Raw genomic sequence first — 18,789 nt, 5'->3', positions numbered from 1 at the left:
TACACTTAAGAATTCATCACACAGATGTTCAGGGTGAAAGATTTCCTGATTTAGACACAAAAGACCTGGATTGAAGGTTAATGCTGTCATTTGTCATTTATTTATTTTTATTTTTTGACTTAATTTTATTTTATTTTTGGGTCCATAGTAAACTACACTGTCCATTTCCCTGAGTGAAAAATTAAGAGAATTAGGAGCTAAACTTTTAAAACCAGTTCAAGCATTATCTTTTTTTTTTAACATCTTTATTGGAGTATAATTGCTTTACAATGGTGTGTTAGTTTCTGCTGCATAACAAAGTGAATCAGCTACACGTATATATATGTCCCCATATCTCCTCCCTCTTGCGTCTCCCTCCCACCCTCCCTATCCCACCCCTCTAGGTGGTCACAAAGCACCAAACTGATCTCCCTGTGCTATGCGGCTGCTTCCCACTAGCTATCTGTTTTACTTTTGGTAGTGTATATATGTCCATGCCACTCTCTCACTTCGTCCCAGCTTACCCTTCCCCCTCCCCGTGTCCTCAAGTCCGTTCTCTAGTAAGTCTGCATCTTTATTCCCATCTTGCCCCTAGGTTCTTCATGACCATTTTTTTTTCTTTTTTAAATTCCAATATATACGTGTTAGCATACGGTATTTGTTTTTCTCTTTCTGACTTACTTCACTCTGTATGACAGATTCTAGCTCCATCCGCCTCACTACAAATAACTCAACGTCATTTCTTTTTATGGCTGAGTAATATTCCATGGTATATATGTGCCACATCTTCTTTATCCATCATCGGTCGATGGGCTAAAGTACCTTTTAAATGACCTTTTATCTTCTCCCAATTAATAAGGAATTTATCATTTGTTAAGGAGTACCAAACTCTGGAACCTGTTTATAGTTAGAGGTAGAATTAATGTCAAACTTATTGGTCCAAGCACTGGAATGGAGCCAGAATCCAGCAAATCAGCAATAATTGGTAAAAATGTCTCCCGATTCCTTGGTAGTATTAGAAAGACCTCACAAATAACTCGTTAAAAAGTGGTTAAACAGAGAAAGTTATTAGGATTGTGATTTTTGCTGTTTTGTTGTTTTAACTTACCTTGAAATAAAGTACTGTGAAAGCAATAGATATTACCAAGTTTATGAAAACAAAAAGTTCTACTCGGTGTGCTGAGTTGACTAAAGATGCTAAGAGGAAAACATACACTTAAGAATTCATCACACAGATGTTCAGGGTGAAAGATTTCCTGATTTAGACACAAAAGACCTGGATTGAAGGTTAATGCTGTCATTTGTTATTAGGGTAACCATGTGCCCAGGTTGTCTGGGGACCATCCTGGTTTATATCTGTGGTCCTGACACAGTTAATAATACTGCCCTCTTTCAGGCTTAAAAATGTGTTGGTTTGGACAAGAAATTATATGGCCAACTTACTGTGACGACCAACTCTATTTTTACAGTAATGAAGTTTGCGTAATACATTTGGTCTTTCAGGCTGTTGAGGTAGCCGGAAGAAACCTGTTGATAAGAAAACATTTTGTAGTCTGAACATCATTTATGAGAACTAGAAAGAGGTATATAAATATTAGTGTATTCATTTGGGCAGGAAGACTACAGTGACTTGTATACAGAGAGTGGTTTTATTTTAGTCAGTCATTCTTGAACAAATTTGGTATTACTCTTGTTTAAGTGGTTGTATAATGCCCTAGTTTCCCAGAATATGTTATGTTGAAATCGAGGCACAACCAGACAATGAAGAATATTGAAACCTAGATTTTACTTGTGAAGAGGATAAGGGGTAGATTCAAGGTCCCTTTATCAGTAAGAAGGAGAAACTTAATTCTGCCTAAATCTGAGAAGCCATTGACTTAAGCATCGTGTGGACCACAGAACCTTGGCAAGCAAGAGTCAGCTCACCATTTGGAACTTTTAAAAATACAGTTTCTGGGACAAGATACTAGGGGATAGTTATTTCTACTTCACAGGGTTGTTAAAAATATTAAAGAGATAAATGTGTACGGAAACATCGGGTCTGTAACCTGCAGTTTTGAGTAGCTGCTTAATAAACACTAGTTGAGTAAACGTGCAAGATCTGGGAAGAATGAAGCGTCAAGGGAATATATCCTACAAAATAATGCTCTTTCTTGAATTTTTTTCTATGCCAGCCAAGACCTCTCCCTTATAGATTGTTACGAATGACCATGAATACAAGTTCATTTGACTGACTCAGATAACACTTATTACAAGCTTTGTGTGTCTTCTCAATCATTCAAGCTATTTTTACTTCCAAAATCTGAAACTGAAGATTCTGAACCCCCTAGATTAGGATCTGAGGTCATCAAAAGACTCAATTTTACTATCTCCATCTACTGGCAGGGAGGAACTATCCCCAAGCATCTGGACTGGCATAGAAAAGAGGAGAGAGAACATTTGAAAGGTAAGCGGAACATATATTTTATTTACTCTCCATTTTAAACGTTTCTTATACACGCTTGACATCATCTCACGTGATTAAGGTTGACACAATGAACCCTGTTAAAGCAGAGAATTTCTTTAGGTGGGATCACATTCTTACCTGATTCTTCGACACGAGCAAGTGTAGACTGGACTGTTTTCCTTTCATAGTGGGAGTCCTCACATCCTTGTGCTTCTAAACGTCTGGCCAGTTGTGCCGGTGCTTCAGGGCTGTTTTCCTATTCCTAATAATCTGCAGACTGCAGCATGCTTACTGAAACATCTCTGTTCTCAGTTGTGTGTTCTCTGATGTGCTCAAGGTAACGTCCCCTGGCATATTGTTTTGGCTGTTACGGTGTAGAGAGAGTAGCAGGATGTTTCTCAAAGTGTGATTGATTATTCTGGTGTTTCTTAGAGTTATTTTCCATCCTTCATTGATACCTAACTTTCTTTGTCAGAACTTACTGAATAAAAGGTTCTTGTTAATTCCTGAGTGAAAGTCTTAATACATTTTTTTATATCAGGGGCTTTTTCTTGGTGTGTTGCTTCCCCATCATAAATCTTTTGTTCCGGATGACTTTTAACAGGATTACAACATTGCAATCAAATTTGAGAGTATGGGGCTTCCCTGGTGGCGCAGTGGTTGAGAGTCCGCCTGCTGATGCAGGGGACACGGGTTCGTACCCCGGTCCGGGAAGATCCCACATGCCGCGGAGCGGCTGGGCCTGCGGGCCATGGCCACAGAGCCTGCGCGTCCGGTGCTCCGCACCGGGAGAGGCCACAACAGTGAGAGGCCCGCCTACTGCAAAAAAAAAAAAAAAAAAATTGAGAGTATGATGACTGCTATAAAATAAATATTTTGACGGTTTGTGTGGCTGTGCAGGGATAGATCTCTGTGAATTTAAATCATGTGTTGTAAGTGATTAGTATAGTTGCTCTTCATGCTTCTGTTATGAATATCTTTCTTTAAAAATCCTGATCTCTACTGGAAAATAAGAGTGATAGATAGCCACATGTCAAGGTAATTAGTGTTACTACAGTTGCTGTAATTAAATTAAGGACAATTTGTACTTTTTCTCCCGCCAGTTTTCTCCTGCTTCGCCTCACTCCCTGCGCATGCGTTTTTCGTAACTTTGTTCCATTTCTTTGGACAGTGCTCGATTTCTTTCAGAAGAGCGATGGATGGATTTATAGGAAACATGGGTGGAGAGTTTCCAGCATCAAAATCAGATTTCATGGGCAAGAATTTTCAAGGAAATGCTCTGTTGAGACAGGTCTGTTCCCTTGCTGGGAGGTCACGAATGCAGCTGGTCCATTTGCTGGTTGGGGATTACACTCACGTAAACAGTGCAAATACCACGCAGAAGGATTCTTAATCTTCTTGTGGCATCTGACACCATCCAATCTGACAGACGTATCCTCAGAATCTTCCCTGAGATCAGAAGCTAGGGGAGTAGGTATTTTTGAATAATGTTGAAGGAACCAGTGGTAAGGAGTGTCAGAGAGTCACCCCTCCTCACAAAGGAAACTTCCAGTGAACTCTGTAAAGTTCAGTTCAGTTCCTGCTTTGAAATTGTGTTCAAAATTCAAAATATGTATCTCCTTGACTCTGTCCCATCCTGTGTTTCAGCTCCTCTTTTTAGACTGCTTGACTCTGGATCTTTGGTTTGATTTTAAAACTATTGTCATAAAAGTAGCTGTTGCTGAAGAACTCTGCTAACGGTTATATTCAGGGCAGTTATTCGACATCTTTATGTTTGTGCTTATTTTCGCCCTTATAATAGCCCAACTAGACAATAAAATAACATAAGCTGAGATGAAATAGCTTGGCATGATTTGGTGTCTCCTGATCATTATTAAAAAATGCCTTTGCTTTGAGAAGTAAAATTTAAGTAATCTATTTCCCCACCAAAATTATGTGTTTTATTGATATTATTATTTGCGACTTCCACTTCTTTTAAAAGTCTCACAGTTGTGTTTTATACACATTCTAACATCACAGTTGTTGGTTTTGGAGGGTGGGGTAGGGAGGTGATGTTTCCCAGCAGAGCAGAATGGTTAGAATATTCATGAGCATAAGTCTGCTTGAATGTGGCCTGTGAAGGGCAATCACGTCCAGTGTAACTGCTCTTCACTCATTCCTTCTATCTTTTTTTTTTTAAGGGAAGACTACACCCTCTTTTTTGTTTTTGCGGTACGCGGGCCTCTCACTGTTGTGGCCTCTCCTGCTGCGGAGCACAGGCTCCGGATGCGCAGGCCCAGCGGCCATGGCTCACGGGCCCAGCCGCTCCGCTGCATGTGGGATCTTCCCGGACCGAGGCACGAACCCGCGTCTGCTGCATCGGCAGGTGGACTCTCAACCACTGCGCCACCAGGGAAGCCCTCCTTGACGCATTTTAAACATCTTCCCATCGAAATGTCACTACTGTATCTAGACATTGTGTGTTCACAAAGAAATAGGTCACTGCTTTCCACATTTGAAATTGCTGGTAAATTCCATCTGAATGTTGTAAATTATACGTCCAGTGCAGATACAGTACACTAACAGATCCTGAGTCTCCAAATGGATTAGGTTCTTTATTGGACATATCTTTTCTTAAATAAGCATCTTTCTTTGTTTAGAGGTTAAGTAATATGAATTTGCGCTTAATCATGTGTCATAATATTTCACGTAAATACATTTCGCTGCTTAAAATATTTCAGAGCTCCTGGTATTTAATGTAAACTTTCTACACTGAATAATAGTTTTAATTCAACAGGAGAGTCAATTAAATATTGAAAAAATGAAATCAATAGTGAATCTTTAAAGTGAGTGTTTCTTTTATTTCTCATTTGTCTCTGTTCTATATTCTGGTTTTAGCCGCCTTGTGGTATGTAAAGTAATGCACAATTTAATGCAGAATAAAAACTAATAGCATTGCTCAAACATGTTTCTGTGTAATGGTGTGTGTAATGTGTGTGTATACAATTATATTCGTTACTAATTAGTGTGCAGTAAAGGCTTTAAGGAGATTCTGTGTTTATATACTTGGCGATTTATCCTGCAGCGTAAGAGGTAAGAAGATTACTGCCAATGTGTCTCCCATAATTGAGCCTTCACTGAAAATGTTATGTCATACCCCATTGTATAAAACCCAAATAGGTTATTTTTACCACTACCTTAAGGCTAAAATACCATGCTGTCAAATCATTACCATTTCTATATCTCGTGCCTCAAGAGCAGAACTTTATAGATCTTACTTGCCGTGCATGTCCTTTGTAACATTAATCCAGATATTTTCAAGCATAAACAGGGAACACCAGTAATAATCACGCCAGGATAATGGGCCTGAACCACGGCCCATTTTGATTTTGGTCGCATGCGTAAAAACCTTAACTCTAACTCGAATAATAGTAAAAGTGATTTGTTTAGTCATGTACCCGAGAAGCCCAGAGATGGGCTGAATTTACTGTGTGGTTTGAGCTGGGATCTGGCTCCACTTTGCTGTACTGCTGTGTGTCTGTCTACTTCTGTGCATTGACTTTTCCATCAGACTGGATTCTGATATGACAGCTTATTGGCTACAGCAGCTCTGGACCTTACTTCTGCGCCCAACATGGTCTAATCCCCAACTGTTGAGGGGGGAAAAAAAAAAAAAGCCACTGGATTCACTCTGGCCCCTTAGAGCCATCCATGCAATGAGGGAAACGGACTCATGTTGATTTTCCAGGCATATTTCTGGGTAGTCAACCAGGGCTGCTTCACAGTGCCGGTGGGCAGGGGGAGGGATGCTGTGCGGATGCTCATGTATAAAAACTTCCCCTCATTGCATTTGGAAGTTTTGCTATGAACTTCTGAACATGGGCCCGCATTTCTTACCATTGCTCATAGGTAGGTAGGAGGCTTATGGCTGAATTCTTTTACCTCTTTTTAGGTACAAAAGAATTCAAACCTCTTTTAAAGATAGTGCCAAGTCAAAGAAATGGCATAATTTCTACAAAGTTATCCTCTTTCCTCCTTCTGCAATCAGCCTGTAGAAGGGAATCAGAAATTTGCATCACTGCCGAAAAATTACTGCTTCTTGCGTCATCAGCTTGATCTTTGTGAAATTGGATTCCGTATACATATTGACCAATTTTGCGTTATCTTCCATAGCAATCTTCTATTTACTAACATCAGAAAAACTGGATACCTGATAATAAATTTTCTTTCTCACTGTGTTTGAATTAGGTCGAATGTGATGGATAAAGTTTCTCCTTCACGTACATACTGATTTGTAATTATCAAGGTGGTTAGTTTATACGAGCATCGTTTCATATGAACTTTAAAACAGTCTCTGATTATCTCTAGTTTATAAAAAAATAAACCCTGATATCAAGTGTCTTGCCTAAAATAACAGATTTTTAAAAATTAATTCATTACTCTATTTTTGGCTGCATTGGGTCTTCGGTGTGGCTCGCAGGCTCTAGAGCGTAGGCTCAGTAGTTCTGGTGCACAGGCTTAGTTGCTCCGCGGCACATGGGATCTTCCCAGACCAGGGCTCGAACCCTCGTCCCCTGCATTGGCAGGCAGATTCTTAACCACTGCGCCACCAGGGAAGTCACAGAATAACAGATTTTTATTATCAACTGATTCATAGTTCAGAGTTAAGATAAAATAATGACAATAATTATGGCATTCTCAGTGTGGTAAAATTATAAAACACATTTTATTTTAAAATGAGTTAGTATGTTAAGAAAATGGCAAATCTCAGTAATGAGTAATCTGTCACCTTCAGCTGAAATATATATGTAGGTTAAAATAGATGAACTTGGAGTAAATATGAATAAAGGGACCTTAACTGGGGAGGAATGTACATCGTAAAAGCTTCTTATTCTCATATGTATTGTCTCTGGAAACTTATGAATGAAGGACGGAATGTTGAAACAGTTTTATTGCCAAGTTCCAAGATATCAAGTTTCTTTATACTAACAATATGTAGTGTGTGGTGCCATGTGCCAGGCACAGAGCTAGATACTGGTTTCAGACTTCAAAATCAGTTTTGCCTAGAAGATTTTCTACCTCACTAGAAGTTCAGAGTGTGGCAGAAAAGAAAGAAACGTCAGCCTACACGTGACGATTAAAATATGCCGTCCTACGTAGAGAACAGACTTGTGGTTGCCAAGGGAGAGGGGCTGCGAGAGGGATGGATTGGGAGTTTGGGATTAGCAGATGAAAACTGTTATATAGGAAGGATAAACCACAAGGTCCTACTGTATAGCACAGGGAACTATATCCAATCTCCTGGAGTTAAACCATAATGGAAAAGAGCATAAGAAAGAATGTATATATCTGTATAACTGAATCACTTTGCTGCACGGCAGAAATTAACACAACGTTGCAAATCAACTATACATCAATAAAATACTTTTTAAAAAATGCATTCCTAAAGGAATGTACAAAGGGAATTAAGGATTACATTCCATAAAAGGTGACGTCTGAAGTGGGTTTTGATAATTGAATATGTATTTACTAGAATACCTAGTCTAGGAATGATACTAAATTACTGTCCTAGATGTTGTCACATTAAGAGGACAAGGCTTTGTCTTGTTCTGATGTCCCAAGCCCTTGGTACCGCGCATGAAACGTAATAGGGTGTCATTATATGATTTTTGACTATTCATTCCCTTGAGGAATAAAATGATTATCTTCTGGAATAAATTCAAGAACTTCAATTGGGCATATTTTAAATAATTGCATTTGTTTTTATGGCTTAATTAATATAGCAATCTTTTATTTTTCCTTAGTGAACATTTTTTTTTGCAATTTGTAAACAGTTTGAGGTAGACGACACTAACTTTTTTTGATTGTCTGTTTTATTTTGCTATTGTTTTAAAGTATGGGAAACAGTAGATGGAGCCAATAAGAAAACAAAAACTTGTCTCAGTTTGTTTGTGTTATTGTATTAAGTATTATTGTACTTTTGTGTTTAGTCAGAATTTAAAATATTAAGCATGAAAACAAGGTACTTCTATATAGTTTGGAATTTATGGAGAGAGATTTGTTTGCCCTGTGGAGTTTAAGTATACGTTCTCTCTACAGAATCAAATAAGATTAGGTGAGATTACTCTGGATTTTCTAGGCAAAAAGTGCCAATTTATGGAGCCAGTGAAACTAGCAACAAATACATATATATATGTATGTATGTGTGCATGTATATATGTGTTAAATGATTTTAACGAACTTTTGTTAAAAGTGAAATTTGCTAATGAAGAGTTAATGAGATTGAAAATGGAAGTAGCCATATAAAAAACTAGCAAGATTAAGATAAAGAAGGATTATCACAGGCAAAAAAAATAGCAGACCAAAGCACAAATAAGACCAGTGAGTATGTGTATGCATCAAGGAAGGATTTGGAAATAGGTGCACCTGACTATTACAGAAATACCTTTTCTAACGCAATTTGAAGGTAACATATATTTGGAAGTAAATCCATCAAAAATCTCACAATACACCTGTGAAATCTACCAGTTTTGGGGGACACATCCCTACACCCTCGCTATGTGAACAGGAACCGGAATTCTTCAGAACTTGAAGCTAAACCAAAACTGGAGGCCTTTCTTTTTACCTCATTCTTAACCCTCCAGGTCTTTTCTGCTATTGCCAACTTAAAGCGTTAGCATGGGGAAGGACCTGGATGGTTTCTCTTTCTTTAGGAATTACATCTTGTCCACAGACTTTTTTTTTTTTTTAATGTTTATGTATGTATTTATTTTGGTGCTCCGGGTCTTAGTTGCGGCATGCATGTGGGATCTAGCTCCCTGACCAGGGATGGAATCTAGGCCCCCTGCATAGGGAGTGTGGAGTCTTGCACACCCGTCCACCAGGGAAGTCCCTACAGAACTTCTTTCTTGATGTTATCTTTTTAAATAATACAGCTTTTCAAGCATTAAATTTTTTTATTGCTTTTCATGATTCTCTTACTCCTTCCCTCTTTCTTTCTTAATAAATATACTTTTTTTTTTTTTTGCGGTACGCGGGCCTCTCACTGTTGTGGCCTCTCCCGTTGCGGAGCACAGGCTCCGGACACGCAGGCTCAGTGGCCATGGCTCACGGGCCCAGCCGCTCCGCGACATGTGGGATCTTCCCGGACCGGGGCACGAACCCGTGTCCACTGCATCGGCAGGCAGACTCCCAACCACTGCGCCACCAGGAAGCCCAATAAATATACTTTTAAAGGGGCTAACAGTCTGAAATGCATGGCAAATATTATGAAATTGCTTTGGTTTTACTGTTAACTTATTGAGTACATACAGATTGTGTAATGATTCTTCATAACTGAATTGTATGTGAACATATATAGTCAACAATTTTAGAGTCTTCAAATTATTAATCTCCCTTCTTTTCCTTTTCTATTGTTATTTCATGTTAGTTTTCAATACTCTGACCTCAAGGAGGGTTGGGTAGGATAATATGAAATGGTGTTAATTTTAATTTTTAAAATTTAGTGTTTATATATTTTCACTTTTCATGCTGTCTTATCTGGATGAACAAGACTTATTCTTGTTGAGGATGCATTGCAAGGAGCATGTTGTAAACACGTTAATGATTGCTGACAAACATTTGTTTCATTTCTTTGGTACTTTCTTTGAGTGTACTGTCCATTGTTTAGGAAAAGCAAACGTTCAATAAAGTAGTCACAAAATAGGTACTTGTCTCATCCCTAAAATCCTAGTAAAGTTCTGTGTTTGGAAAGACGATTTTTTAAGCAACTGAGCTACGAATGCAAAGTCTTATTTTGGTAGATCCTACTCTTTGTTGCTCATTTATTTTTCTTTTCGATTATAGGCCTCATTGTTTGAGATTTACATGTAACGTTGACAGTCATGTGCAAATCATATGTATTTGGTGGCAAACCTCACTGCGTTCTGAGCTGATTTTGGGGGAACAGCAATTTAACTTAAAAGGAAATTTACAATTCTTTTACCACAAATAAGGCCTAGATTTTCAGCCTTTAAATTATGCTTAATTATAGTTTAATGGAATTGTGGACTATAAAGGAAAAAATAAAGATGTAAACACAATCTAAGTATATACTTTTTAGCCATGAGCTTTTTTGACTGAAGATATAAAAATAGAATTCAGATCTTTTAGTAGCCATGTAGTTTACGCATATGAAAGTGTAAACACTGTTATATTTGTAAACAGTGCTGTGGATGATATAAGGCACTCTTGTTTTTTTTTTTCTTTTTTAAGACAGAATGGGCAAATAATATATTTTAATAAATTTGGTTGGAAAAAATTAATTCATTAAAAAATATATTAGCTGCCAAAATGAGAAGGACTCTTGATATAAGCTACTGCTCTAAAATACCTCTGAAATATGTAGGCTATTGTATTAAAATTTAGATAGTGGGGAAATATCTCATTTTTAAAAGAAATCTTTGAAAACAGACAATATATTAACTTAATTTTAATAGTAGATTATAATCATTTTCTTTAAAAAATTGTCCGTATAGAGGAGAATTCATCTAACTTGATAGATCCTCTGTGTCCTTATGAGATATACTGGTGCTAAATTATGTGCACAGGAGAGGTATTGATTATTTGATATATGTTAATATAACCTATGGCCATATCAAACATTAGCCCCCAGTGAGAGGGAACATGCTTTTGCACAAGTGATAATTATAAATAATAATTATTTAATTTAAACATCCTATGGCACTTAAGGCATATTTACTAATATAATGATATTCCCCATTATATGCACTGTATATATTCAAAGGAAATTATGTTTGTCTTTATCTTGTCTTAGACAATATAAAATCATACTTAACAGACTCATTGTTGAAACAGCTGAGTTTAAGAGAATGAAAAAGCTGCTTTAGGAATCATAACTACACCTTGTTAAAATTATTTGGGGTGTCTTAACAATTAAACAGGTATTCTCTAACCCGAATCATATTCTGACTAATAAATAACACTTGGCATTGTCTTTTGAATTCAAGAAGTTTCTTAGAGCATATTCATAAGTTGCATTTTATCAGTGTGAAATATGTATTTTGAGTCACATAAATAGTAAATGAAAAGTTGCTACAATTACTCTAAGTGCCGTTGAAGAACGAAGGGCAAAAAGACATACTTGCAAATCAAATAGCTTTGTGCCCAACAGAAGGTATATTAATTGTCTACTGTTAGGTAAGAAATCACCATGAACCCGCAGTTTTATACACCTTGTTTGCTCTCAGCTCTGGAGCTCAGAAATCCAGGCCTGGGAGACTGGGCTTTTGCTCCAAGTTTTTACGAAACTATAATCAAGGTATGAGCGAGATTTGATTCCTTTCCGGAGGCTGGTGAAGAGTCTGCCTCCGATTCATCGAGGTCTCTTGAGGTTTCAGGATAAAGCCCCCTCTTTCTCGGTACCTCTCAGCCGCCCACATCCTGGGCACACAGCCTGCTCCCTTTCCAAGGCCACCACACAGAATTTTCCCCATTGAGTGTCTTTCACACTTGGAATTTCTAAGATCAAGAAGGGCCAGCTTCTGTTAAGGGCTCACCGTATTAGGTTAGGCTTCTCCTATAATCTAACTTTTGGTTAACTCAGAGTTAACTGTCCTGATCATGGGAGTAATACCCCTTGTCACAGCTTCCACCCACTCAAGGCAGGGGCTCCTGACGCGTGAGGGACACTGGGGGTCGCCTGAGAGTCTGCCTTCCAGAGCGGGAAGCAGGGTCATTGGTGTAAAATCATGGAGAGAGCACGTGGAGTTGAAATACTTAGCAGGCAAACTTGGCATGGAGGAGTCCACTGGTCAAGAAGAAATTAGGATTCACAGATCCATACTACTGTCTATAAAACAAATAACCAACAAGGACCCACTGTAGAGCACAGGGAACTGTACTCAGTGTCTTGTAATGACCTATAATGGAAAAGAATCTGAAAAAAGTAGGTACATATGTATGTATCACTGAATCACTTTGCTGTACACCTGAAACTAACACAATACTGTAACTCAATTATGTTTCAATTAAAAAAAGGGAAGTAGGGTATGGGAGTGAAAGAATTGAAGAGGAGAAGGCAGAAAACCATAGTAGAAAAAAAGAGAGAGAGAAGAAAAACGTACTTTAGTATAAAATGTCAATGATGTAATAGGCCTTAGACAACTCTGTATGGCACAGTTTGATGGGATGTACCTAAAAGGAGTCAATAAAATGAGAATTTTTTCATGTTTCTGAAAGTAACTATGCATATATTGAGATTGGATGTTGGGAAATGGGCAAATAAAGGAAAAATGGCGCTTATAAAGTAATGATATTCTTCTCTCTGTATAATACTGCAAATACAAAGTTCAGTCTTATGAAACATATCTCTAAATCATGAAAACTAATGAGGTATTGGTACAGTATAATATTGTTGTCCTGATGTTATGAGTATATCAAAGTTGAACAAAAAACGTGTCAGGTGTTTTGCCATGCACATTACTTCATGTGTTCAAGGTGCAGTTTAGGACTTTTAAATTGTTTTAGAAATTGAATAAAAGAGTCTTTAAAAGGTTTTTTGTTTCTTTTTTTTTACTGGGATTTAGCAAACAATGGATTGGATTTTCATGGCCTGGAAAAGTGTAACTGTCTTATTTCTTAGATTTTCTTTGTGTAGGTAAACAGCTGCTCCTTTTCCAAATACCAATTATTTGTTTCCTCTCATTATGAACTCTCAGTTGGGTGGATAGAAGAACACTTTTGTCTCTACACTACTGTGTGTAAAATAGATAAACAACTGGGACCTACTGTATAGCACAGGAAACTATATTCAATATCTTGTAATGACCTATAATGGAAAGGAATCTGAAAAAAATATCTATATATAAATGAACCATGTTGCGGTACACCTGAAACACTGTAAACCAACTATGCTTCAGTAAAAAAAGAACATTTTTGTCTCAACAAATTGTTTCAATTTGCCCGTGCCCTCATGTCTCCCCCAGCAATCTAAGCAAAAGAAAAAGATATTAATAACAATGTATTTTGGCATTTCACTGTGTAAAAGGTTGCCATGCCTAATAAACTTGGAAGCGATTTTATACTGTATTCTCCTCTTAGAAATTTAAAATTCATGTTAGCCTTTTAAAGTCACTGAGAAGTCCTGCGACATTTCTTATAATTTCATATCTTCATAGACCGCTGTTAGTTGCCTTACAACAAGAAATTGATACCATTGCTTTGACCTCATTTTGTTTTTCGAGGTCATTTAAGGGTTGAAATCATTTAGTAATTACAGTTCATGGGAAACTTTGGGCTTGTATTGGTTACCTTTTTTCAGAAGTTATTTTGAAACCTATAATTTTTGAAATGTCTGTTCTAAGTGTGTGTCTATGCTTATGTTTTTACTTTCAGGAGTACAAGATCCCCAGCATGAGAGAATTATTAGTGTGTCTACTAATGGAAGTATTCACAGCCCGAGGTTTCCTCATACTTATCCAAGAAATATGGTCTTGGTCTGGAGATTAGTAGCAGTAGAGGAAAATGTGTGGATACAGCTCACATTTGATGAGAGATTTGGGCTTGAAGACCCAGAAGATGACATATGCAAGTAAGTGATCATACTTGAAATTCCAACAGTGTAACAACTGTTGCAGTCTTTCAAGTTGCTTTATTTTGAGGCTGTGATTTTAAATGGCATCTTTTGTTCTCATGTTTTTCTGATGATCCAAGAAATTTACAACCTTATTTAAGCTCTGTTTCTATCTACATCTGAAAGTAATGTGAGGTAATATATGGTTAAAAAGAAATTACATATAGACTAAAACAATTTATAAAATAAGGAATAGAGAATCAAAAGCCAAGTAAAGGAAGGAAGGTTGTGCCAGAGTTACCACTAGTGCCAAAACTTTTGAGCTTCCTTATAGCCAAATCAATAAGATAAATAGTAAGCTATAAAAAGAAAGAGCAGTGTCCGTGCTATCCAGTATCCATAGGTACACAAATAGATACATACATACATACATACACCCAGAACTAAGAAATTTGAATATTTCATTACAAGGAATAAGTACAGTTCTGAAAGCAGAATTAAACATTTAGGCTAACATTATAGTTGGCCAGGTAGAAATTTATCATAATTCTCCTAGAAGCTTTCATGAACCAGAGTCAGCTGGAGTATTTCACCCACGCAAAAGACCACCTACCGTATGTCATACAAATATTAGTCTTTAAATCCTATGTGAATATACTTGTCAAGGTTGGGTGGTCTCAGGGAAGATTTTTCACTTCAATGGCATTTGTGTATCATGAAAATATTTCACTTGAGCTTCTTTGTGGGGTTCTTTATTTTCCCTTTGATATACAAGTTAAAAGAGAATTTTCTCTTTATGGTATATTACAGATAAATATTTCAATACAGATAAGATAAACTTTATACTTGCTGTCATCACAATTTGTATCTTTAACATTTATATATAGCTACATTTTTTCTTTCAAGTTCTTCTTTCTGTGGCTATGCGTTTCAGGTTTTTTTTCCCCTTACATCTCTAATTTTAGGCTTTGAGAAGGATAAGTTATTCTAGCTATTTTTAGAGATGGTGTTATTCAACCCTTCATTTTATAGATAAGCAAACAAGCCAGAGAAGTAAAGTAGCTGCCCTAGATCTCATTCATGTTTTATAACTCAACACGTACTAAAATCCATTTTTCTAACCCTCGTAGAGATGTTTTATCACCATGCCGTTCTACACCTCTTGCCTTCTTTTCATGTGGAGGATTACATAATGTTGTAAAAACTGCAGAGGGTTTAAGGTTTGGCCCTCCTTGCAAAGTAGCAAGTTAACCTACCACAGTCTCATGGATGCTGATTGCAGACAGGAGGCTCCCGGTTCCGAGACAAAGGATCAGTGACAGCAGTGGCAGTGACAGGAGTTCTGTTCCCACAGGTCAGTGCCAGGAGGGCCACGTGACACCTGCACGCCTGGCTGGACGTGTGACGGGACAGGCAGCGTCCTGTGTGCATGCGTGTGTGCATGCGTGTGTGTGTGATGCATGTGAGTAGTTAGATCACAGAAGATAAACTATCGTCCAGGATGCCTACCGTAGCATTCTGTGGCTCAACGTCACTCACCATATGAGACTCGAGAAAAGTGACTCTCCAATAGTTCTGAAATCCCTTCTTTTTGTGCTTCCTTGATTTACCTTCCTATTATTGCTGCACAAATAATCATTGTCTTAAGTTTTTCTATTTTTCCTCGACCTCCCAATTTTCTCTGTAATTTTACCACATGTACACATCTCCCTGTGAACTAGCCTGTTAAAATTGTTTTGCCTCTTTTGAAGTATATATCAGTGGGATAATACTACATGCTTACTCCTGTGACTTGATGCAGTGTGATGTTTTTCGAGTTCATGTGGATGCAGAGAGCTTGGATCCTTTGCTTTCTGTGACGGACCGTACTCCATTGTATAAATAGGCAACCTTTCTTGTCTTTTCCGCTTTGATGAATGTCTGGCTTATTTCCAACTCTCCTTGTCCAAAGTGCAAGAAAACTTTCTTCGAATCTATAGCTGAGAATGGTATTGCTGTCTTAAGAAATTAATATTTTCAACTTCATGAGGTAGAGTTAAATTATTCTTAAAAGTGACCAATTTACAGTTCTACCAACAATATACATAATTTTGTTTTTCTGCATTCTCCCCAACCTTTTGATTTGGCATTCTTTTAATTCTGGGTATTAGGGTAAGTGTAGAATTGTACCTTAATGTTAATTCGTATTTGTTTCTTCTTATTAGCAGTGAGCTTGAAAATTTTCATATTGTTATTGGCTACTCAGATATCCTTTGCTGTGAAATGCCTGCTTATGTCTTTTGCCCAGTCTTTACTGGGATCTTTGGCTATTTAAACTTTGGTTTCCACATTTAAGTCCTTGATTCATCTGTAATTCATCTTATCGATGTGAGGTTCTTCACTAGGGTATCCCATAGAGTCCTGACATCATTTATTTATTTATTTATTTTTATTTTTTGTGGTACGCGGGCCTCTCACTGCTGTGGCCTCTCCCGTTGCGGAGCACAGGCTCCAAACGCACAGGCTCAGCGGCCATGGCTCATGGGCCCAGCCGCTCCACGCCATGTGGGATCTTCCCGGACCGGGGCACGAACCCGCGTCCCCTGCATCGGTAGGCAGACTCTCAACCACTGCGCCACCAGGGAAGCCCCTGACATCATTTATTGAATAGTCACACTTTCTTCCAATGATGTGCAAAGCCAGCTAACTTACAGGTCAGGCTTTTGTATCTGATCTGGCCCGTTTCTCGGTTCTCTGTTCTGTTCCTTGGGTTTACTGTGCCCCGCTGTGTACCAGACTGACCCTGTCTCAATTACTGTAGCGTTACAGGAGCTGTGTGGTAGGGAAGTCGCCTTGTTTTCCTCTCCTTTTCGAGCATCCTCACCATTTTACTCTTCAATATATGTTTTCAGAAATAGGTTACCAAGTTCCTTGAAAACTCCTGCTGTGATTTTTACTGAAATAGCCTTGCACGTATAGATCATTCTGAGAAGATCTGACATCCTTATTGTAACGACCTTTCTGTCCTTGAGAACTTTACGCTTCTCCAATTATTTGGGTCTTCTTTATTGTCTGTACAGTTTTAAACTATTCTTTATAAAGATGTGATGCATCATTATTTAGATTTCTTTCTGTGGTCTCTTACTAAAATCCCTGTTTGAAAATTACATTTCTAATTGTATATTGCTGGTATATAGAAAGGCAATCAGTTTTTTGGTATTGATCTTATATCTAGCAAACTCGCTAAGCTCTTTATTTTAATAATTGTTCTGGCAATTATTTTGGATTTGTGCAAAAAAAGATATGGTTCATGAAAAAGATGTCTTTCTTCCAGTCAGTTCTTTTTACTCTTTTCTATTTCTTATTAAGTTGTTGATTGCATGAGGAGGTGTCTCTGACTTCCTGATTTTAGAGTTTGCTTCTTTAAAAAAAAATAAAGTTTAAACTTTGGAGTAACTTTAGACTTACAGAATGTTGCAAAGATGGTACAGTTTCCATATTCCCAGGTTCCTCCCACGTTATGTCTTCCATCACCACCACATATTTGCGTAACTAAGACGCCAGCATCCATACAATGCCACTCACTGAACTACATGCTTTACTCAGATGTCAGCAGTGTGGTCACTCCGTGTGTTTCTTCTGGTTCAGGATCCTTTCCAGGATGAGCCTTGCATTTAGTCCTGAAGCTTCCTTAGTTTCCTCCGATCTGTTAGTTTCTCTTTTTGGTCTTTCATGGCCTTGACAGTTTTGAAGAGTAGTGGTCAGGTAATTTGTAGCCTCAGTTTAGGTTCTTCAGATGTTTCCTCATGATTACACTGAGGTTATTGGTTTGGGGGAAGGGTTCCAAATAGGTGAGCTGCTCTTCCCCTCATATGGTGGCAGAGGGTACGTACTACCAGCCGCACTCATCACTGACGGTGTTAACAATAATCACTCAGGTCAGGTGGGCTTCTCCTCTGGTGAGGAAATACATTTCCCTTTCATATGCTATTATATGGAGGTATGTGACTAAGTCCAGTCCACGTTCTAGGAGACAGTGATTAAGTTACACCTCCTAGAGGGGGGAATATATACATAGATTAATGGGAATTCCTCAGTAAAGAAAATTTGTTCCTTTTCCTTTTCTTCCCTCCTTCCTTCCTTCCTTCTTTCTTTTCTTCCTTCCCTCCTTCCTTCCTTCTTTTATTTCTTCAATCATTTGTATCAGTATAGACTCATGGAGATTTATTTTATGCCCTGTGTTATAACGCAGTGCTATTGTTGTTTACTTTGTTGTTGAAATCATTTCATCTTTGGCCACTGGAAGGAAAAGGTTTGCTGTTAACACATCGATATTGAATATGATGATGGATGAAGATTTTCTTATATTATTTGAAGTACTTTGTTTGGTTTTGTTTTACTTTTCTAAGAGGCCTTTTTTCCCTTTGGGAGACATTTTTTTATTCATTTAATTTGGCTTTTAAAAATAAGTTAGAGATAATGACACTTTATACCTCACCATGTATCACCTAAGAGCTAGGATATTTCCTTTGTCTTCTGAAAACCAGTATCACCTGCACGAAATGTAACTTTAACATGAAACTATTACCTGATATATACCTGATTTTCCAATGTTTCTCATGATCCCAATATGTTATCACTTCATTATTTGCTTTTTTTCTTACTATGCTTTGATTCGGTAAATCAGTCATTGATTGAAGTTGGTTATTGTAACTCTTTTCTTGCCTTTTCTTCACTTTCATGACACTGATATTTGTGAGCTATCCAGCCCGTTTGTTCTGTGGAATGTCTCTCCATTTCATTTCTGAGTGTGTCTTCATAATTAAGTCCTGCT

The 18,789-nt window shown here is 37.7% G+C and overlaps 1 protein-coding gene across 1 annotated transcript in view; it reads left to right on the top strand.

Moving 5' to 3' along the window:
- PDGFC (platelet derived growth factor C) overlaps positions 1–18,789 on the top strand; it is a 218,289-nt gene that overhangs the window by 111,554 nt on the left and 87,946 nt on the right. The window contains exon 2 of the mRNA XM_007461873.1: positions 13,799–13,994. Coding sequence (XP_007461935.1) covers positions 13,799–13,994 — 196 coding nt within the window. The remainder of the gene's footprint in view (positions 1–13,798; positions 13,995–18,789) is intronic.

Source organism: Lipotes vexillifer, unplaced genomic scaffold (genome assembly GCF_000442215.2).
Source record: "Lipotes vexillifer unplaced genomic scaffold, Lipotes_vexillifer_v1.1 scaffold214, whole genome shotgun sequence".
Lineage (NCBI taxonomy): Eukaryota > Metazoa > Chordata > Mammalia > Artiodactyla > Lipotidae > Lipotes > Lipotes vexillifer.
Note: the sequence above shows the minus strand (reverse complement) of the source record. Positions and strands in the feature narration are given on the sequence as shown.